The sequence below is a fragment of the Pseudophryne corroboree genome, chromosome 10 (assembly GCF_028390025.1).
Source record: "Pseudophryne corroboree isolate aPseCor3 chromosome 10, aPseCor3.hap2, whole genome shotgun sequence".
In the NCBI taxonomy this organism is placed as follows: domain Eukaryota; kingdom Metazoa; phylum Chordata; class Amphibia; order Anura; family Myobatrachidae; genus Pseudophryne; species Pseudophryne corroboree.
Window position 1 is genome coordinate 370,823,529 of NC_086453.1, and position 20,508 is coordinate 370,844,036.

Below are 20,508 nucleotides of genomic sequence, written 5' to 3' on the forward strand. Positions count from 1 at the left end.
GGAGGAGTACTACTTGCTGCTGATAGTGTGACCAGTGACCACCAGGCACCAGTTTTAATTAATCCGTTCTCTGCCTGAAAAAAAACGATACACAGTGTGACACAGTCACATACCATATCTGTGCTCAGCCCAGTGTGCTGCATCATATGTAATACTGTATATCATTATCTGACTGTGCTGAGTGCTCACTGCTCACTCAGCTTAATTGTGGGGGAGACTGGGGAGCAGTTATAGCAGGAGTACATATTTTAAGTACAGTGCACACTTTTGCTGCCAGAGTGCCACTGCCAGTGTGACTGACCAGTGACCACTGACCACCAGTATATTGTGATTGTCTGCTGACCACCAGTATATTGTGATTGTCTGCCTGAAAAAGTTAAACACTCGTCGTGTGGTGTTTTTATAAACGCATTCTGCAGACAGTGTCCAGCAGGTCCGTCATTACATAATATATACCTGTCCGGCTGCTGTACTAGTGTGATATATATATATTTTAATTTTATCTCATTATCATCCAGTCTATATTAGCAGCAGACACAGTACGGTAGTCCACGGCTGTAGCTACCTCTGTGTCGGCAGTCGCTCGTCCATCCATAATTGTATACCACCTACCCGTGGTTTTTTTTTTTCTATCTTCTTGATACTAGTAGCTTACTTTAGGAGTCTGCAGTGCTGAGTCTGACAGACAGTGTCCAGCAGGTCCGTCATTACATAATATATACCTGTCCAGCTGCAGTACTAGTGTGATATATATATATATATATATTTTAATTTTATCTCATTATCATCCAGTCTATATTAGCAGCAGACACAGTACGGTAGTCCACGGCTGTAGCTACCTCTGTGTCGGCAGTCGCTCGTCCATCCATAATTGTATACCACCTACCCGTGTTTTTTTTTTTTTTCTATCTTCTTGATACTAGTAGCTTACTTTAGGAGTCTGCAGTGCTGACAGACAGTGTCCAGCAGGTCCGTCATTACATAATATATACCTGTCCGGCTGCAGTACTAGTGTGATATATATATATATTTTCTCTGACGTCCTAGTGGATGCTGGGACTCCGTAAGGACCATGGGGAATAGCGGCTCCGCAGGAGACAGGGCACAAAATAAAAGCTTAAGGATCAGGTGGTGTGCACTGGCTCCTCCCCCTATGACCCTCCTCCAAGCCTCAGTTAGATTTTTGTGCCCGGCCGAGAAGGGTGCAATCTAGGTGGCTCTCCTGAGCTGCTTAGAATAAAAGTTTAGTTAGGTTTTTTTTATTTTCAGTGAGTCCTGCTGGCAACAGGCTCACTGCATCGTGGGACTAAGGGGAGAAGAAACGGACTCACCTGAGTGCAGAGTGGATCGGGTTTCTTAGGCTACTGGACACTAGCTCCAGAGGGACGATCACAGGTTCAGCCTGGATGGGTCACCGGAGCCGCGCCGCCGTCCCCCTTACAGAGCCAGAAGAGACGAAGAGGTCCGGTGAAATCGGCGGCAGAAGACATCCTGTCTTCAGACTAAGGTAGCGCACAGCACCGCAGCTGTGCGCCATTGCTCTCAGCACACTTCACACTCCGGTCACTGAGGGTGCAGGGCGCTGGGGGGGGAGCGCCCTGAGACGCAATATAACAGAATACCTTAGGTGGCAAAACAGAATACATCACATATAGCTCCTGGGCTATATGAATGTATTTTAATCCCCTGCCATTTTACACAAAAAAGCGGGAGATAAGGACGTCGTGAAGGGGCGGAGCCTATCTCCTCAGCACACAAGCGCCATTTTCCCTCACAGCTCCGCTGGAAGGACGGCTCCCTGACTCTCCCCTGCAGTCCTGCTTCAGAATCAGGGTAAAAAAGAGAAGGGGGGGCACGTTTGGCAGCAAATAAATATATTAACAGCAGCTATAAGGGAGTAACACTTATATAAGGTTATCCCTATATATATATATATAGCGCTGGGTGTGTGCTGGCAGACTCTCCCTCTGTCTCTCCAAAGGGCTAAGTGGGGTCCTGTCCTCTATCAGAGCATTCCCGGTGTGTGTGCTGTGTGTCGGTACGCGTGTGTCGACATGTATGAGGAGGAAAATGATGTGGAGGCGGAGCAGTTGCCTGTGTTGGTGATGTCACCCCCTAGGGAGTCGACACCTGACTGGATGATTGTATTTAAACAATTAAGTGATAATGTCAGCAATTTACAAAAAACTGTTGACGACATGAGACAGCCGGCAAATCAATTAGTGCCTGTCCAGGCGTCTCAAACACCGTCAGGGGCGCTAAAACGCCCGTTACCTCAGTGAGTCGACACAGACCCTGACACAGATACTGAGTCTAGTGTCGACGGTGACGAGACAAACGTAATGTCCAGTAGGGCCACACGTTACATGATCACGGCAATGAAAGAGGCATTGAACCTTTCTGACACTACAAGTACCACAAAGAAGGGTATTATGTGGGGTGAGAAAAAACTACCAATATTTTTTCCTGAGTCAGAGGAAATAAATGAGGTGTGTGAAAAAGCGTGGGTTTCCCCCGATAAAAAAACAGCTAATTTCTAAAAAATTATTAGCATTATATCCTTTCCCGCCAGAGGTTAGGGCGCGTTGGGAAACACCCCCTAGGGTAGATAAGGCGCTCACACGTTTATCAAAACAAGTAGCGTTACCGTCTCCTGATACGGCTACCCTCAAAGAACCAGCTGATAGAAGGCTGGAAAATATCCTAAAAAGTATATACACACATACTGGTGTTATACTGCGACCAGCAATCGCCTCAGCCTGGATGTGCAGTGCTGGAGTCGCATGGTCGGATTCCCTGACCGAGAATATTGATACCCTGGATAGGGACAATATTTTGTTAACTATAGAACATTTAAAGGATGCATTACTATATATGCGTGATGCACAGAGGGATATTTGCACCCTGGCATCAAGAGTAAGTGCTATGTCCATCTCTGCCAGAAGAGCGTTATGGACGCGACAGTGGTCAGGGGATGCGGATTCCAAACGGCACATGGAAGTATTGCCGTATAAAGGGGAGGAGTTATTTGGGGCTGGTCTATCGGACCTGGTGGCCACGGCAACGGCTGGAAAATCCACCTTTTTACCCCAGGTCACTCCACATCAGCAGAAAAAGACACCGTCTTTTCAAACTCAGTCCTTTCGTTCCCATAAGTACAAGCGAGCAAAAGGCCACTCCTTTCTGCCCCGGGGCAGAGGAAGAGGAAAAAGACTGCACCATGCAGCCGCTTCCCAGGAGCAGAAGCCCTCCCCTGCTTCTGCCAAGTCTTCAGCATGACGCTGGGGCTTTACAAGCAGACTCAGATATGGTGGGGGCCCGTCTCAAGAATTTCAACGCGCAGTGGGCTCACTCGCAAGTGGATCCCTGGATTCTACAGGTAGTATCGCAGGGGTACAAACTGGAATTCGAGACGTTTCCCCCTCATCGGTTCCTGAAGTCTGCTTTACCAAAGTCTCCCTCCGACAGGGAGGCAGTTTTGGAAGCCATTCACAAGCTGTATTCCCAGCAGGTGATAATCAAGGTACCCCTCCTGCAACAGGGAAAGGGGTATTATTCCACGCTGTTTGTGGTACCGAAGCCGGACGGCTCGGTGAGACCAATTTTAAATCTGAAATCCTTGAACACTTACATAAAAAGGTTCAAATTCAAGATGGAGTCACTCAGAGCAGTGATAGCGAACCTGGAAGAAGGGGACTATATGGTGTCTCTGGACATCAAAGATGCTTATCTCCACGTCCCAATATACCCTTCTCACCAAGGGTACCTCAGGTTTGTAGTACAAAACTGTCATTATCAGTTTCAGACGCTGCCGTTTGGATTGTCCACGGCACCTCAGGTCTTTACCAAGGTAATGGCCGAAATGATGATTCTTCTACGAAGAAAAGGCATTTTAATTATCCCTTACTTGGACGATCTCCTGATAAGGGCAAGATCCAGGGAACAGTTAGAAGTCGGAGTAGCACTATCTCAGGTAGTGTTACGTCAGCACGGGTGGATTCTAAATATTCCAAAATCGCAGCTGATTCCAACGACACGTCTACTGTTCCTAGGAATGATTTTGGACACAGTCCAGAAGAAGGTGTTTCTCCCGGAGGAGAAGGCCAGGGAGTTATCCGAGCTAGTCAGGAACCTCCTAAAACCAGGACAGGTCTCAGTGCATCAGTGCACGAGGGTCCTGGGAAAAATGGTGGCTTCTTACGAAGCGATTCCATTCGGAAGATTCCATGCAAGAACGTTTCAGTGGGATCTACTGGACAAATGGTCCGGATCGCATCTGCAGATGCATCAGCGGATAACCCTGTCGCCAAGGACAAGGGTGTCTCTCCTGTGGTGGCTGCAGAGTGCTCATCTACTAGAGGGCCGCAGATTTGGCATTCAGGATTGGATCCTGGTAACCACGGATGCCAGCCTGAGAGGCTGGGGAGCAGTCACACAGGGAAGGAATTTCCAGGGCTTGTGGTCAAGCATGGAAACATCTCTTCATATAAACATTCTGGAACTAAGGGCCATTTACAATGCCCTAAGTCAAGCAAAACCTCTGCTTCAGGGTCAGGCGGTGTTGATCCAATCGGACAACATCACGTCAGTCGCCCACGTAAACAGACAGGGCGGCACGAGAAGCAGGAGGGCAATGGCAGAAGCTGCAAGGATTCTTCGCTGGGCGGAAAATCATGTGATAGCACTGTCAGCAGTGTTCATTCCGGGAGTGGACAACTGGGAAGCAGACTTCCTCAGCAGACACGACCTTCACCCGGGAGAGTGGGGACTTCACCCAGAAGTCTTCCACCTGATTGTAAACCGTTGGGAAAAACCAAAGGTGGACATGATGGCGTCACGTCTAAACAAAATACTGGACAGATATTGCGCCAGGTCAAGGGACCCTCAGGCAATAGCAGTGGACGCTCTGGTAACGCCGTGGGTGTACCAGTCAGTGTATGTGTTCCCTCCTCTGCCTCTCATACCAAAAGTACTGAGAATCATAAGAAGGAGAGGAGTAAGAACTATACTCGTGGTTCCGGATTGGCCAAGAAGGACTTGGTACCCGGAACTTCAAGAGATGCTCACGGACGAACCGTGGCCTCTACCTCTAAGAAAGGACCTGCTACTGCAGGGGCCTTGTCTGTTCCAAGACTTACCGCGGCTGCGTTTGACGGCATGGCGGTTGAACGCCGGATCCTGAGGGAAAAAGGCATTCCAGAAGAAGTCATCCCTACTCTGGTCAAAGCCAGGAAGGACGTAACCGCAAAACATTATCACCGCATTTGGCGTAAATATGTTGCGTGGTGTGAGGCCAAGAAGGCCCCTACAGAGGAATTTCAACTGGGTCGTTTCCTTCATTTCCTGCAAACAGGACTGTCTATGGGCCTAAAATTGGGGTCCATTAAGGTTCAAATTTCGGCCCTGTCGATTTTCTTCCAGAAAGAACTGGCTTCAGTACCTGAAGTTCAGACTTTTGTAAAAGGGGTGCTGCACATACAGCCTCCTTTTGTGCCTCCAGTGGCACCTTGGGATCTCAATGTTGTGTTGAGTTTTCTAAAGTCACACTGGTTTGAACCACTTTCCACTGTGGACTTAAAATATCTCACATGGAAGGTGTCGATGCTGTTAGCCTTGGCTTCAGCCAGGCGTGTGTCAGAATTGGCGGCTTTATCATATAAAAGCCCTTACTTAATTTTTCATTCTGACAGGGCGGAATTGAGGACTCGTCCTCAATTTCTACCTAAGGTGTTTTCTGCATTTCACATGAACCAACCTATTGTGGTACCTGCGGCTACCAGGGACTTAGAGGACTCTAAGTTGCTTGACGTTGTCAGGGCCTTGAAAATATATGTTTCCAGGACGGCTGGAGTCAGAAAATCTGACTCGCTGTTTATCCTGTATGCACCCAACAAGCTGGGTGCTCCTGCTTCAAAGCAGACGATTGCTCGTTGGATTTGTAGTACAATTCAGCTTGCACATTCTGTGGCAGGATTGCCACAACCAAAATCAGTAAAAGCCCATTCCACAAGGAAAGTGGGCTCATCTTGGGCGGCTGCCCGAGGGGTCTCGGCTTTACAACTTTGCCGAGCAGCTACTTGGTCAGGGGCAAACACGTTTGCTAAATTCTACAAATTTGATACCCTGGCTGAGGAGGACCTGGAGTTCTCTCATTCGGTGCTGCAGAGTCATCCGCACTCTCCCGCCCGTTTGGGAGCTTTGGTATAATCCCCATGGTCCTTACGGAGTCCCAGCATCCACTAGGACGTCAGAGAAAATAAGATTTTACTTACCGATAAATCTATTTCTCGTAGTCCGTAGTGGATGCTGGGCGCCCATCCCTAGTGCGGATTGTCTGCAATACTTGTATATAGTTATTGTTACAAAAATTCGGGTTATTATTGTTGTGAGCCATCTTTTCAGAGGCTCCTTTGCGTTTATCATACTGTTAACTGGGTTCAGATCACGAGTTGTACGGTGTGATTGGTGTGGCTGGTATGAGTCTTACCCGGGATTCAATATCCTTCCTTATTATGTACGCTCGTCCGGGCACAGTATCCTAACTGAGGCTTGGAGGAGGGTCATAGGGGGAGGAGCCAGTGCACACCACCTGATCCTTAAGCTTTTATTTTGTGCCCTGTCTCCTGCGGAGCCGCTATTCCCCATGGTCCTTACGGAGTCCCAGCATCCACTACGGACTACGAGAAATAGATTTATCGGTAAGTAAAATCTTATTTTAATTTTATCTCATTATCATCCAGTCTATATTAGCAGCAGACACAGTACGGTAGTCCACGGCTGTAGCTACCTCTGTGTCGGCAGTCGCTCGTCCATCCATAATTGTATACCACCTACCCGTGTTTTTTTTTTTTTTTTCTATCTTCTTGATACTAGTAGCTTACTTTAGGAGTCTGCAGTGCTGACAGACAGTGTCCAGCAGGTCCGTCATTACATAATATATACCTGTCCGGCTGCAGTACTAGTGTGATATATATATATATATATTTTAATTTTATCTCATTATCATCCAGTCTATATTAGCAGCAGACACAGTACGGTAGTCCACGGCTGTAGCTACCTCTGTGTCGGCAGTCGCTCGTCCATCCATAATTGTATACCACCTACCCGTGGGTTTTTTTTTTCTATCTTCTTGATACTAGTAGCTTACTTTAGGAGTCTGCAGTGCTGAGTCTGACAGACAGTGTCCAGCAGGTCCGTCATTACATAATATATACCTGTCCGGCTGCAGTACTAGTGTGATATATATATATATTTTAATTTTATCTCATTATCATCCTGTCTATATTAGCAGCAGACACAGTACGGTAGTCCACGGCTGTAGCTACCTCTGTGTCGGCAGTCGCTCGTCATCCATAAGTATACTAGTATCCATCCATCTACATTGTTTACCTGAGGTGCCTTTTAGTTGTGCCTATTAAAATATGGAGAACAAAAATGTTGAGGTTCCAAAAATAGGGAAAGATCAAGATCGACTTCCACCTCGTGCTGAAGCTGCTGCCACTAGTCATGGCCGAGACGATGAAATGCCAGCAACGTCGTCTGCCAAGGCCGATGCCCAATGTCATAGTACAGAGCATGTAAAATCCAAAACACCAAATATCAGTAAAAAAATGACTCAAAAATCTAAAATAAAATTGTCGGAGGAGAAGCGTAAACTTGCCAATATGCCATTTACCACACGGAGTGGCAAGGAACGGCTGAGGCAGACCCTGTCACTGAAATGATGGGTTGGTTAAAGTGTGCATGTCCTGTTTATACAACATAAGGGTGGGTGGAGGGCCCAAGGACAATTCCATCTTGCACCTCTTTTTTTCTTTCATTTTTCTTTGCGTCATGTGCTGTTTGGGGAGTATTTTTTTGAAGGGCCATCCTGCGTGACACTGCAGTGCCACTCCTAGATGGGCCAGGTGTTTGTGTCGGCCACTAGGGTCGCTTATCTTACTCACACAGCTACCTCATTGCGCCTCTTTTTTTCTTTGCGTCATGTGCTGTTTGGGGAGTGTTTTTTGGAAGGGCCATCCTGCGTGACACTGCAGTGCCACTCCTAGATGGGCCAGGTGTTTGTGTCGGCCACTAGGGTCGCTTATCTTACTCACACAGCTACCTCATTGCGCCTCTTTTTTTCTTTGCGTCATGTGCTGTTTGGGGAGTGTTTTTTGGAAGGGCCATCCTGCGTGACACTGCAGTGCCACTCCTAGATGGGCCAGGTGTTTGTGTCGGCCACTAGGGTCGCTTATCTTACTCACACAGCTACCTCATTGCGCCTCTTTTTTTCTTTGCGTCATGTGCTGTTTGGGGAGTGTTTTTTGGAAGGGCCATCCTGCGTGACACTGCAGTGCCACTCCTAGATGGGCCAGGTGTTTGTGTCGGCCACTAGGGTCGCTTATCTTACTCACACAGCTACCTCATTGCGCCTCTTTTTTTCTTTGCGTCATGTGCTGTTTGGGGAGTGTTTTTTGGAAGGGCCATCCTGCGTGACACTGCAGTGCCACTCCTAGATGGGCCAGGTGTTTGTGTCGGCCACTAGGGTCGCTTAGCTTACTCACACAGCTACCTCATTGCGCCTCTTTTTTTCTTTGCGTCATGTGCTGTTTGGGGAGTGTTTTTTGGAAGGGCCATCCTGCGTGACACTGCAGTGCCACTCCTAGATGGGCCAGGTGTTTGTGTCGGCCACTAGGGTCGCTTAGCTTAGTCATCCAGCGACCTCGGTGCAAATTTTAGGACTAAAAATAATATTGTGAGGTGTGAGGTGTTCAGAATAGACTGAAAATGAGTGGAAATTATGTTTTTTGAGGTTAATAATACTTTGGGATCAAAATGACCCCCAAATTCTATGATTTAAGCTGTTTTTTAGTGTTTTTTGAAAAAAACACCCGAATCCAAAACACACCCGAATCCGACCAAAAAAATTCGGTGAGGTTTTGCCAAAACGCGGTCGAACCCAAAACACGGCCGCGGAACCGAAACCAAAACACAAAACCCGAAAAATTTCAAGTGCACATCTCTAGTATAAATGTGTGACAGTACATATGTGTGCCTGTATGTGTATAAGTGTGTGACTGTAGGTATATGTGTGTGACTGTATGCATGTGTGTATATGTGTGTGACTGTATGCATGTGTGTATATGTGTGTGACTGTATGTATGTGACTTTACGTATGTGTGTGACTATGTGTGTGACTGTAGGTATGTGTGTGTATATGTGTGTGACTATGTATGTGTGTGTATAAGTGTGTGACTACGTATGACTGTGGGGGGTATTCAGTTACTTGTCGCTATTTTTTAGGGTGAATGAGGATTCGCCCTATGCAACAGCAGGGCCGTTTTTGTTTTGTTTAGGCGAAACATTCGGCAGGAGCAAAAAAAAAACACGTGGATCGGGAAATCCACTTGTTTTCGCACATATGCGCCGTCGAAAACGTGGGCTGTTATAGCTGATTTTGAGGCATTTTTTCGCCAGTGCCTTTTCACACAAAAAAAAGTGAAAAGGCATTGCTGAAAATTCCTTACAAATGAGCGAAAACGGCCCACAATTGAATACGCAGTGGTGTAAATTCTAAAGCTCTGTAAAAACCGGAGCCAATTGAATACCCCCCTGTGTGTATATGTGTGTGACTGTAGGAATGTATGTGTAGAGGTGTGTGACTGTACGTATGTGTGTGTGTGTGTAAAGGTGTGTGTATGTATGTGTGTGTGACCGTGTAAATCTATATATAGATAGATAGAGGTTGAGTATCCCATATCCAAATATTCCGAAATACAGAATTTTTTTGAGTGAGATAGTGAAACCTTTGTTTTCTGATGGCTCAATGTACACAAACTTTGTTTAATACACAGTTATTAAAAATATTGTATGAAATGCCCTTCAGGCTGTGTGTATAAGGTGTATATGTAACATAAATACATTCTGTGCTTAGACTTATGTCCCATCACCATGATATCTCATTATGGTATGCAGTTATTCCAAAATACGGAAAAATCCCATATCCAAAATACTTCTGGTCCCAAGCATTTTGGATAAGGGATACTCAACCTGTGTGTGTGTGTGTGTGTGTGTGTGTGTGTGTGTGTGTGTGTGTATATATATATGTATGTGTATATATATATATATCTCTATCTATCTATGTAGATGAGGAAGTGGCATTCACGGGACTTCAACAATAGAAAAAACCCAGGATCAAATAAGATCATACAGTGGGGCAAAAAAGTATATGGACAGCCACCGATTGTCCACGTTGACTCACTTAAAAAGATGAAAGGTCTGTAATTTCCATCATAGGTACACTTCAACTGTGAGAGACAGAACCTGAAAAAAAAAAAAAACCCCAGAAAATCACGTTGTATGATTTTTAAACAATCTACTTGTATATTCTTGTGGAAAATAAATATTTGGGCACCTACCAAGCAGCAAGATTTCTGGCTCTCACAGACCTGTTACTTCTTCTTTAAGAAGCTCTTCTATCCTCCACTCGTTACCTGTATTAATCGCACCTGTTTGAACTGGTTATCTGTATAAAAGACACTTGTCCACACCCTCAAACAGTCAGACTGCTACCTCTCCACCATGGCCAAGACCAGAGAGCTGTCTAAGGACACCAGGGACAAAACTGTAGAGCTGCACAAGGCTGGGATGAGCTACTCAACAATAGGCAAGCAGCTTGGTGAGAAGAGATCAACTGTTGGCGCAATTATTAAAAAATGGAAGAAATACAAGATCACTGACAATCTCCCTCGACCTGGGGCTCCATGCAAGATCTCACCTCATGGGGTATCAATGATCTTGAGAATGGTGGGGAATCAGCCCAGAACTACACGGGGGGACCTGGTCAATGACCTCAAGAGAGCTGGGACCACAGTCACAAAGGTTACCATTAGTAACACACTACGTCGTCATGGATTGAAATCCTGCAGCCCCCGAAAGGTCCCCCTGCTTAAGCCAGCACACGTCTAGGCACGTCTAAAGTTTGCCAGTGACCATATGGATGATCCAGAGGAGGATTGGGAGAATGTAATGTGGTCAGATGAGAACAAAATCAAACTTTTTGGTATAAACTCCACTTGCCGTGTTTGGAGGGAGAAGAATGATGAATGGCATCCCAAGAACACCATACCCACTGTGAAGCATGGGGGTGGAAACATCATGCTTTGTAGCTGCTTTCCTGCAAAGGGGACAGGACGACTGATCCATATTAAGGAGAGGATGAATGGGGCCATGTATTGTGAGATTTTGGGCAAAAACCTCCTTCCCTCAGTAAGAGCATTGAAGATGGAACGTGGCTGGGTCTTCCAGCATGACAATGACCCCAAACACACCGCCCGGGCTACTAAGGAGTGGCTCCGTAAGAAGCATTTCAAGGTTCTGGAGTGGCCTAGCCAGTCTCCAGACCTCAACCCAATAGAAAATCTGTGGAGGGAGTAGAAAGTCCGTGTTGCCCGGCGACAGCCCCAAACATGACAGATCTAGAGAAGATCTGCATGGAAGAGTGGGCCAAAATACCTGCTACAGTGTGTGCAAACCTGGTCAAGAACTACAGGAAACGTTTGACCTCTGTAATTGCCAACCGAGGTTATATTACAAAGTATTGAGTTAAACTTTTTGATTGTCCAAATATTTTTTTCCCGCAAGAATATACAAATAAATTGTTTAAAAATCATACAATGTGATTTCCAGATTCTCTCTCTCTCTCACAGTTGAAGTGAACCTATGATGGAATTTACAGACCTCTCTCTCATTTTTTTAAGTGGGTCAACTTGCACAATCGGTAGCTGTCCAAATACTTTTTTGCCCCACTGTATGTGTGTGTGTGTATGTGTGTGTGTGTGTGTGTGTATATATATATATATATATATATATATATATACACACACACTGTATGTGTGTGTGTGTATATATATATATATATATACACATATACACACACACACACACTGTATGTGTGTGTGTGGCTATGTACAGATGTGTCCCCATACATCTTTCCTGCAGTCACACCTTACAGCCCCCTTTGGCATGCCAGGTCACGTGATACTCTTCTAGCATAGGGCTTCTTTATTTCCGAAAATGCGTCTTAATCGCAACGTGATGTGTGTGTACATATTGTCACAGTTTTCTATTTTCTGAGTCTTGTCTTTTTATGTGTGCTTTATTATTTTTTTAAATGTGCATGCTAAAAAATGCCTATAAAAGTGCTGAAATCCATCTCCACTTGATGGTGCCACCGCACATGTCACAACTGCAGAGTAGGGTCATTTCCTGGGGACTAACTTTGTATATTGGAGAAACTTTGTTGCAGGAAGTTATTTTGCGGGGGCCACACAGTGTCCACAGAGCTGCACAGTGATATAGAGGGCAGTATACAGGGATATATAGGATGTCTAGAAACAATGATGCAGTTAGGGTGGAGGGGTAAGTAGAGGGTAGCTGTGGTGTTCAGAGGGGTAAGTAGTGTGTTATGAGTGATATGACTTCTGAATAGATGAGTCTGTAGACTGGCAGAATGTCTGAGTAGTAGGGGGTGAGTTCCACAGTAGAGGGGCAGCACGGGAGAAACCTTGCACGCGGAGGTGAGGCAGTGACGTCACATTATATATGATGGGCTGTTATATACCTAAATTATCCTAAGCATGACGTGGCGACGTCTACCCGTCCAGCAGCCATGTTCCCGGTCATTACTTCCACAGCTGGGCAGTTTTTCCTGTGCCAGGTAATGCAGTATGTGTGGGCGATTTCTTTAGTTTATACACGTTTTGTGCCCACCAATGGGATGGATGATTGGGTGATACGTAACAGGCTGCCATTACTCTCTTTAGAATTGCGTTGCTGAATGTTACACGTGATGAGATATATAGATGTGCGCTGGTGTAATTACATTATAATCTGCCCATTGCTTCTGCCCCAGTGCGCGCCCGGGAAGGATGAACCCTACATTCCCGTCACACGCCTCTTACTACGATGTGAAGATGAAGAGTAAGCGGAGAAGTCACAAGGAGAAGTACCGGCTGAAGTGCCTGCGGCTGCGGAGAATCGCTAAAGCCATGGTGTTTGTGCGTAACGTGCATGTTATATACTATTATATAAACCCATATTAATTTTGAATACAGCCTATCAATCTACATGGTGCCAATGACATCATAGAGGTGGCGGGTCCTGGTGATTCCTGGTGAGCTGTTAGGGCTCTGGGGCACACTACTATGGGCGTCATTCTGACCCGATCGCACACTGCCGTTTATCGCAGTGGTGCGATCGGGTCAGAACTGTGCATGCACCGGCGCATGCCAGACTGTCGAAGGCCATCGGGCCGCTGCGATCGCCTCTGCCTGATTGACAGGCAGGGGCGGGGGTTGTTTGGCTGTCGTTTCGTGGGTCCGGTCCGGCCAATGCAGGCGTGGCCGGACCGAATGGGGGGAGGGGGGCGGGCCGCAGCAGCTGCGTGACATCGCACGCAGCCGCTGCGGGCCGGGGAACGATGAGTAGCTCCCAGCCAGCACGCTAAAGCTGCGCTGGTCGGGAGCTACTCTTGAAGTGCAAAGGCATTGCCGCTGTGCGATACCTTTGCACTTCTGCGGGGCGGGGGCGGCACTAACATGCGGGGAGGAATAGCCCTGTGCTGGGCGTCCCCCCCGCATGTCAGTGTGAATGATTGTAGCTGTCATCTCGGAATGACCCCCTATATGTAGATGTTTTGGCATATTACCCCTGCCGTCTTTTCATTTCTGTTCTGCAGTATTCCCTCACGTGTCTGAGGAACCTCACAGTCAGTCCAAGGATGTGTCACTTGTGACTATTCTGCCGCCAACGTGAGGTGTGATTGCTCGGAGTCTGGGCACTTCCTGCAGTGCCCACTGCGGCGGACAGAAATAGGGTCAGCTCCGGGTGACAGGAGGAAAAATTATCTGCAGAAAGAGACTGAATTAGAAAGTTAGTCACTGTATAATAATCTAAACTCTGTTGTTATCCTTAAGGGGGGCATATTTACTAATTGCCAGCTCATCAAAGCTGACGGTCATCGGCAACTTTGGTTTAAATCGGCAATTGGAATAAATGCTTAATCAGGCTGGTTTAGCATTTATTTCTCTGACGTCCTAGTGGATGCTGGGAACTCCGTAAGGACCATGGGGAATAGCGGCTCCGCAGGAGACTGGGCACAACTAAAGAAAGCTTTAGGTCACCTGGTGTGCACTGGCTCCTCCCACTATGACCCTCCTCCAAGCCTCAGTTAGATTTTGTGCCCGGCCGAGGTTGGATGCACACTAGGGGCTCTCCTGAGCCCTTAGAAAGAAAGTATAGATTTAGGTTTTTTATTTTCAGTGAGACCTGCTGGCAACAGGCTCACTGCAGCGAGGGACTAAGGGGAGAAGAAGCGAACTCGCCTGCTTGCAGCCGGATTGGGCTTCTTAGGCTACTGGACACCATTAGCTCCAGAGGGATCGACCGCAGGCCCAGTCCTTGGTGTTCGGTCCCGGAGCCGCGCCGCCGTCCCCCTTACAGAGCCAGAAGCAAGAAGAGGTCCGGAAAATCGGCGGCAGAAGACATCAGTCTTCACCAAGGTAGCGCACAGCACTGCAGCTGTGCGCCATTGCTCCTCATGTACACCTCACACTCCGGTCACTGAGGGTGCAGGGCGCTGGGGGGGGGCGCCCTGAGCAGCAATATTAACACCTTGGCTGGCAAAAATACCCCAATATATAGCCCCAGAGGCTATATATGTGGTAAATACCCCTGCCAGAATCCAGAAAAAAGCGGGAGAAAAGTCAGCGAAAAAGGGGCGGAGCTATCTCCCTCAGACACACTGGCGCCATTTTCTCTTCACAGTGCAGCTGGAAGACAGCTCCCCAGGCTCTCCCCTGTAGTTTTCAGGCTCAAAGGGTTAAAAAGAGAGGGGGGGCACCAAATTTAGGCGCAATATTATATATACAAGCAGCTATTGGGGAAATTTCACTCAGTTATAGTGTTAATCCCCACATTATATAGCGCTCTGGTGTGTGCTGGCATACTCTCTCTCTGTCTCCCCAAAGGGCTTTGTGGGGTCCTGTCCTCAGTCAGAGCATTCCCTGTGTGTGTGCGGTGTGTCGGTACAGCTGTGTCGACATGTTTAATGAGGAGGCTTATATGGTGACGGAGCAGATGCCGATAAATGTGATGTCGCCCCCTGTGGGGCCGACACCAGACTGGATGGTTAGGTGAAAGGTATTAACCGACAGTGTCAACTCCTTACATAAAAGGGTGGATGACGTAACAGCTGTGGGACAGCCGGCTTCTCAGTCCGCGCCTGCCCAGGCGTCTCAAAGGCCATCAGGGGCTCAAAAAACGCCCGCTCACTCAGATGGCAGACACAGATGTCGACACGGAGTCTGACTCCAGTGTCGACAAGGTTGAGACATATACACAATCCACTAGGAACATCCGTGACTTAATCCCGGCAATAAAAAATGTGTTACACATTTCTGACATTAACCCAAGTACCACTAAAAAAGGGTTTTATGTTTGGGGAGAAAAAGCAGGCAGTGTTTTGTTCCCCCATCAGATGAATGAATGAAGTGTGTGAAAAGCGTGGGTTCCCCCCGATAAGAAACTGGTAATTTCTAAAAAGTTACTGATGGCGTACCCTTTCCCGCCAGAGGATAAGTTACGCTGGGAGATATCCCCTAGGGTGGATAAGGCGCTCACACGGTTGTCAAAAAAGGTGGCACTGCCGTTTTAGGAACGGCCACTTTGAAGGTACCTGTTGATAAAAAGCAGGAGGCTATCCTGAAGTCTGTATTTACACACTCAGGTACTAGACTGAGACCTGCAGATCGTGCTGCTGCAGCGTGGTCGGTGACCCTGTCACACATGAGAACATATTAAAGACGTCGTCTTATATATGAGGGATGCACAGAGGGATATTTTGCCGGCTGGCATCCAAAATGAATGTAATGACCATTCTGTCAGGAGGGTATTAGAGACCTGTCACTGGACAGGTGATGCTGACTTTAAAAGGCGCATAGAGACTCTGCCTTATGAGGGTGAGGAATTATTTGGGGATGGTCTCTGGGACCTCGTATCCATTACCTCAGGTTTCCTCACAGATTAAGAAAGCACTGTATTATCAGGTACAGTCCTTTCGGCTTCAGAAAAGCAAGCGGGTCAAAGGCGCTTCCTTTCTGTACAGAGACATGGGGAGAGGGGAAAAGCTGCACCAGTCAGCCTGTTCCCAGAATCAAAATTCTTCTCTCGCTTCCTCTGAGTCCACAGCATGACGCGGGGGCTCCACAGGTGTAGCCAGGTACGGTGGGGGGCCATCTCAAAAATTTCAGCGATCAGTGGGCTCGCTCACAGGTGGATCCCTGTTTCATTCAAGTAGTATTTCAGGGGTACAAGCTGGAATTCGAGATGTCTCCCCCCCCGCCGTTTCCTCAAATATGCCTTGCCGACAACTCCCTCAGGCAGGGAGGCTGCGCTAGAGGCAATTAATAAGCTGTATTCCCAGCAGGTAATACTCAAGGTGCCCCTACTTCAACAAGGACGGGGTTACTATTCCACACGGTTTGGGGTACCGAAACCGCATGGTTCGGTGTGACCCATTTTATATTTAAAATCCTTGAACACATACATAAAAAAATTCAAGTTCAAGATGGAATCGCTCAGGGCGGTTATTGCAAGCCTGGACGAGGGGGATTACATGGGATCCCGGGACATCAAGGATGCTTACCTGCATGTCCCCATTTACCATCCTCGCCAGGAGTACCTCAGATTTGTGGTACAGGATTACCATTACCAAGTCCAGACACTGCCGTTTGGACTGTACATGGCACCGAGGGTGTTTACCAAGGTAATGGCCAAAATGATGATACTACTTCGAAAAAAGGGAGTTTTAATTATCCCGTACTTGGACAATATCCTTATAAGGGCAAGGTCCAAGGAGCAGTTGCTAGTCGGGGTAGCACTATTTTGGAAAGTGCTACAACAGCACAGTTGGATTCTAAACAGTCCAAAGTCACAGCTGGTTCCTACGACACGTCTACTGTTCCTGGGGATGGTTCTGGACACAGAACAGAAATAAGTGTTTCTCCCGGAGGAGAAAGCCAAGGAACTGTCATCTCTAGTCAGAGACCTCCTGAAGCAAAAACAGGTATCGGTGCATCATTGCACGCGAGTCCTGGGAAAAAATGGTAGCTTCCTACGAAGCAATCCCATTCGGCAGGTTCCATGCAAGAGGGCCGCAGGTTCGGCATACAGGACTAGGTCCTAGTGACCATGGATGCCAGCCTTTGAGGCTGGGGGGCAGTCACACAGGGAAAAAACTTCCAGGGACTTTGGTCAAGTCAAGTGACTTCCCTACACATAAATATTCTGGAACTGAGGGCCATTTACAATGCCCTGAGTCAGGCAAGGCCTCTGCTTCAAAACCAGCCGGTACTGATCCAATCAGACAACATCACGGCAGTCGCCCATGTAAACCAACGGGGCGGCACAAGAAGCGGGATGGCGATGGCAGAAGCCACAAGGATTCTCCGATGGGTGGAAAATCATGTGTTAACACTGTCAGCAGTGTTCATTCCCAGAGTGGACGACTGGGAAGCAGATCTTCTCAGCGGACACGACCTCCACCCGGGAGAGTGGGGATTTCATCCAGAAGTCTTCCAAAGGATTGTACACCATTGGGAAAGGCCACAGGTGGACATGATGGCGTCCCGCCTCAACAAAAAGCTATAAAAGATATTGCGCCAGGTCAAAGGACCCTCAGGCGATAGCTGTGGACGCTCTGGTAACACCGTGGGTGTACCAGTCGGTTTATGTGTTCCTCCCTCTGCCTCTCATACAAAAGGTACTGAGAATAATAGGAAGGCGAGGAGTAAGAACGATACTCGTGGTTCCGGATTGGCCAAGAAGAGCTTGGTACCCAGAACTTCAAGAAATTATATCAGAGGACCCATGGCCTCTGCCGCTCAGACAGGACCTGCGGCAGCAGGGGCCCTGTCTGTTCCAAGACTTACCGCGGCTACGTTTTGACGGCATGGCGGTTGAACGCCGGATCCTAAAGGAAAAGGGCATTCCGGAGGAAGTCATTCCTACGCTGATTCAAGCCAGGAAAGATGTAACTGCAAAACATTATCACCGCATATGGCGAAAATTTGTTGCTTGGTGTGAGGCCAAAAAGGCCCCAACAGAGGAATTTCAACTAGGTCGATTTCTGCATTTCCTACAAGCAGGAGTGTCTATGGGCCTAAACTTAGGCTCCATTAAGGTACAGATCTCGGCTCTGTCGATTTTCTTCCAAAAAGAACTAGCTTCAGTACCTGAAGTTCAGACATTGTAAAAGGAGTGCTGCATATTCATCCCCCGGTTGTGCCTCCAGTGGCACCTTGGGTTCTCAACGTGGTGTTGAGTTTCTTAAAATCACATTGGTGTGAGCCACTAAAAACCGTGGATCTAAAATATCTCACGCGGAAAGTGGTCATGTTATTGGCCTCGGCTTCGGCCAGGCGTGTATCAGAATTGGCGGCTTTGTCATATAAAAGTCCTTATCTGATTTTCCATATGGATAGGGCAGAATTGAGGACTCGTCCCCAGTTTCTCCCTAAGGTGATATCAGCTTTTCACTTGAACCAACTATTGTAGTGCCTGCGGCTACTAGGGACTTGGAGGATTCCAAGTTACTGGACGTAGTCAGGCCCTTGAAAAATTATGTTTCCAGGACGGCTAGAGTCAGGAGAACTGACTCGCTGTTTATCCTGTATGCACCCAGCAAACTGGGTGCTCCTGCTTCTAAGCAGACTATTGCTCGCTGGATTTGTAGCACAATTCAGCTGGCGCATTCTGCGGCTGGACTACCGCAGCCAAAATCTGTAAAAGCCCATTCCACAAGGAAGGTGGGCTCATCTTGGGCGGCTGCCCGAGGGGTCTCGGCTTTCCAACTTTGCCGAGCTGCAACTTGGTCAGGGGCAAACACGTTTGCTAAATTCTACAAAATTGATACCCTGGCTGAGGAGGACCTGGAGTTCTCTCATTCGGTGCTGCAGAGTCATCCGCACTCTCCCGCCCGTTTGGGAGCTTTGGTATAATCCCCATGGTCCTTACGGAGTTCCCAGCATCCACTAGGACGTCAGAGAAAATAAGATTTTACTCACCGGTAAATCTATTTCTCGTAGTCCGTAGTGGATGCTGGGCGCCCATCCCAAGTGCGGATTGTCTGCAATACTTGTATATAGTTATTGCCTAACTAAAGGGTTATTGTTGAGCCATCTGTTGAGAGGCTCAGTTATATTCATACTGTTAACTGGGTATAGTATCACGAGTTATACGGTGTGATTGGTGTGGCTGGTATGAGTCTTACCCGGGATTCAAAATCCTTCCTTATTATGTCAGCTCGTCCGGGCACAGTGTCCTAACTGAGGCTTGGAGGAGGGTCATAGTGGGAGGAGCCAGTGCACACCAGGTGACCTAAAGCTTTCTTTAGTTGTGCCCAGTCTCCTGCGGAGCCGCTATTCCCCATGGTCCTTACGGAGTTCCCAGCATCCACTACGGACTACGAGAAATAGATTTACCGGTGAGTAAAATCTTATTATTTCTATTGCCGATTTAAACCTATCGGTCAAATCCATAGATGATCGGTGGCTTTGAATACATGCCCGGAGTAAATATACCCCTTAGGGGGATATCCAATTGGCTAAAGTTAATCAGTGCGGCTAATTGTCTCTCCATGGGCTGTTGAGGCTTTTAGTGTGTGTTTTCCCGTTTCCCAGGCGCAGCATTGTATTACTTCCATTTTTTTATTACCTCGTGATCATTTTTGTTATTTATATTTTTTATTTATTTCTTTTTATTGAATCTGTATTTTTTGGCACTATTTGTACACACCAGTGTTTACTCTTCCATTGTTCAATGTTTTGGGTTCCATTACGTCAGAGATGAATCCACTATGGGGTATATTCAATTACAGTCGGATCCTACATGTCAGTATTCAGTAGTGGGCCATTTCCGCCCGTTTCCCTTCCCATTCCGACCATTCATTTCCGCCCTCTCTCAAATGGTCGAAAACACATGAATTCTGCTCATCCATGTGTTTTTCGACAGGGTGGAAAAACGGCACTTCAGTTGAATATTGAAGTGTCGGAAAGTTCAGATTATTGGCGGAAAGTGCCGTCTTTCCGCCCTGTCGGAACTTCCGACTGTAGTTGCATATACCCCAATAGGGCAGAAGGAGTGAGGACTATAAGGAAATATATATATATATATAAGGTGCGATGGGGAAACGTTTAGGATGGGAGGGCTGTAGCGATATCTAAATTGATTTTATTTGGACTAGAAAAAAAAAAAAGGTTTTAGTTGTCTTTTTTTTTATATGCTGGTTCTGTAGTCCTATGTAAGTTTAGTAAATGGACTTCTATTTCTCACTATGTCTGTACTTTGCCATGGGTTTATTGTACTTTTCAGGAAAATGCGTCTTTCTCTGATGAAATTGCACGGATTGAGAGTAAATTCATCAAAGCGAAGGAAGAGAGGAGGTGATTACTAATTGTATATGTTTCT

At 47.1% G+C, this 20,508-nt stretch overlaps 1 protein-coding gene across 1 annotated transcript in view; it reads left to right on the forward strand.

Annotated features, from left to right (window-relative positions):
- TBRG1 (transforming growth factor beta regulator 1) overlaps positions 1–20,508 on the forward strand; it is a 45,937-nt gene that overhangs the window by 543 nt on the left and 24,886 nt on the right. The window contains exons 2-3 of the mRNA XM_063943731.1: positions 12,896–13,040; positions 20,413–20,483. Of these exons, the coding sequence (XP_063799801.1) occupies positions 12,912–13,040; positions 20,413–20,483 (200 nt within the window). The 5' untranslated portion in view covers positions 12,896–12,911. The remainder of the gene's footprint in view (positions 1–12,895; positions 13,041–20,412; positions 20,484–20,508) is intronic.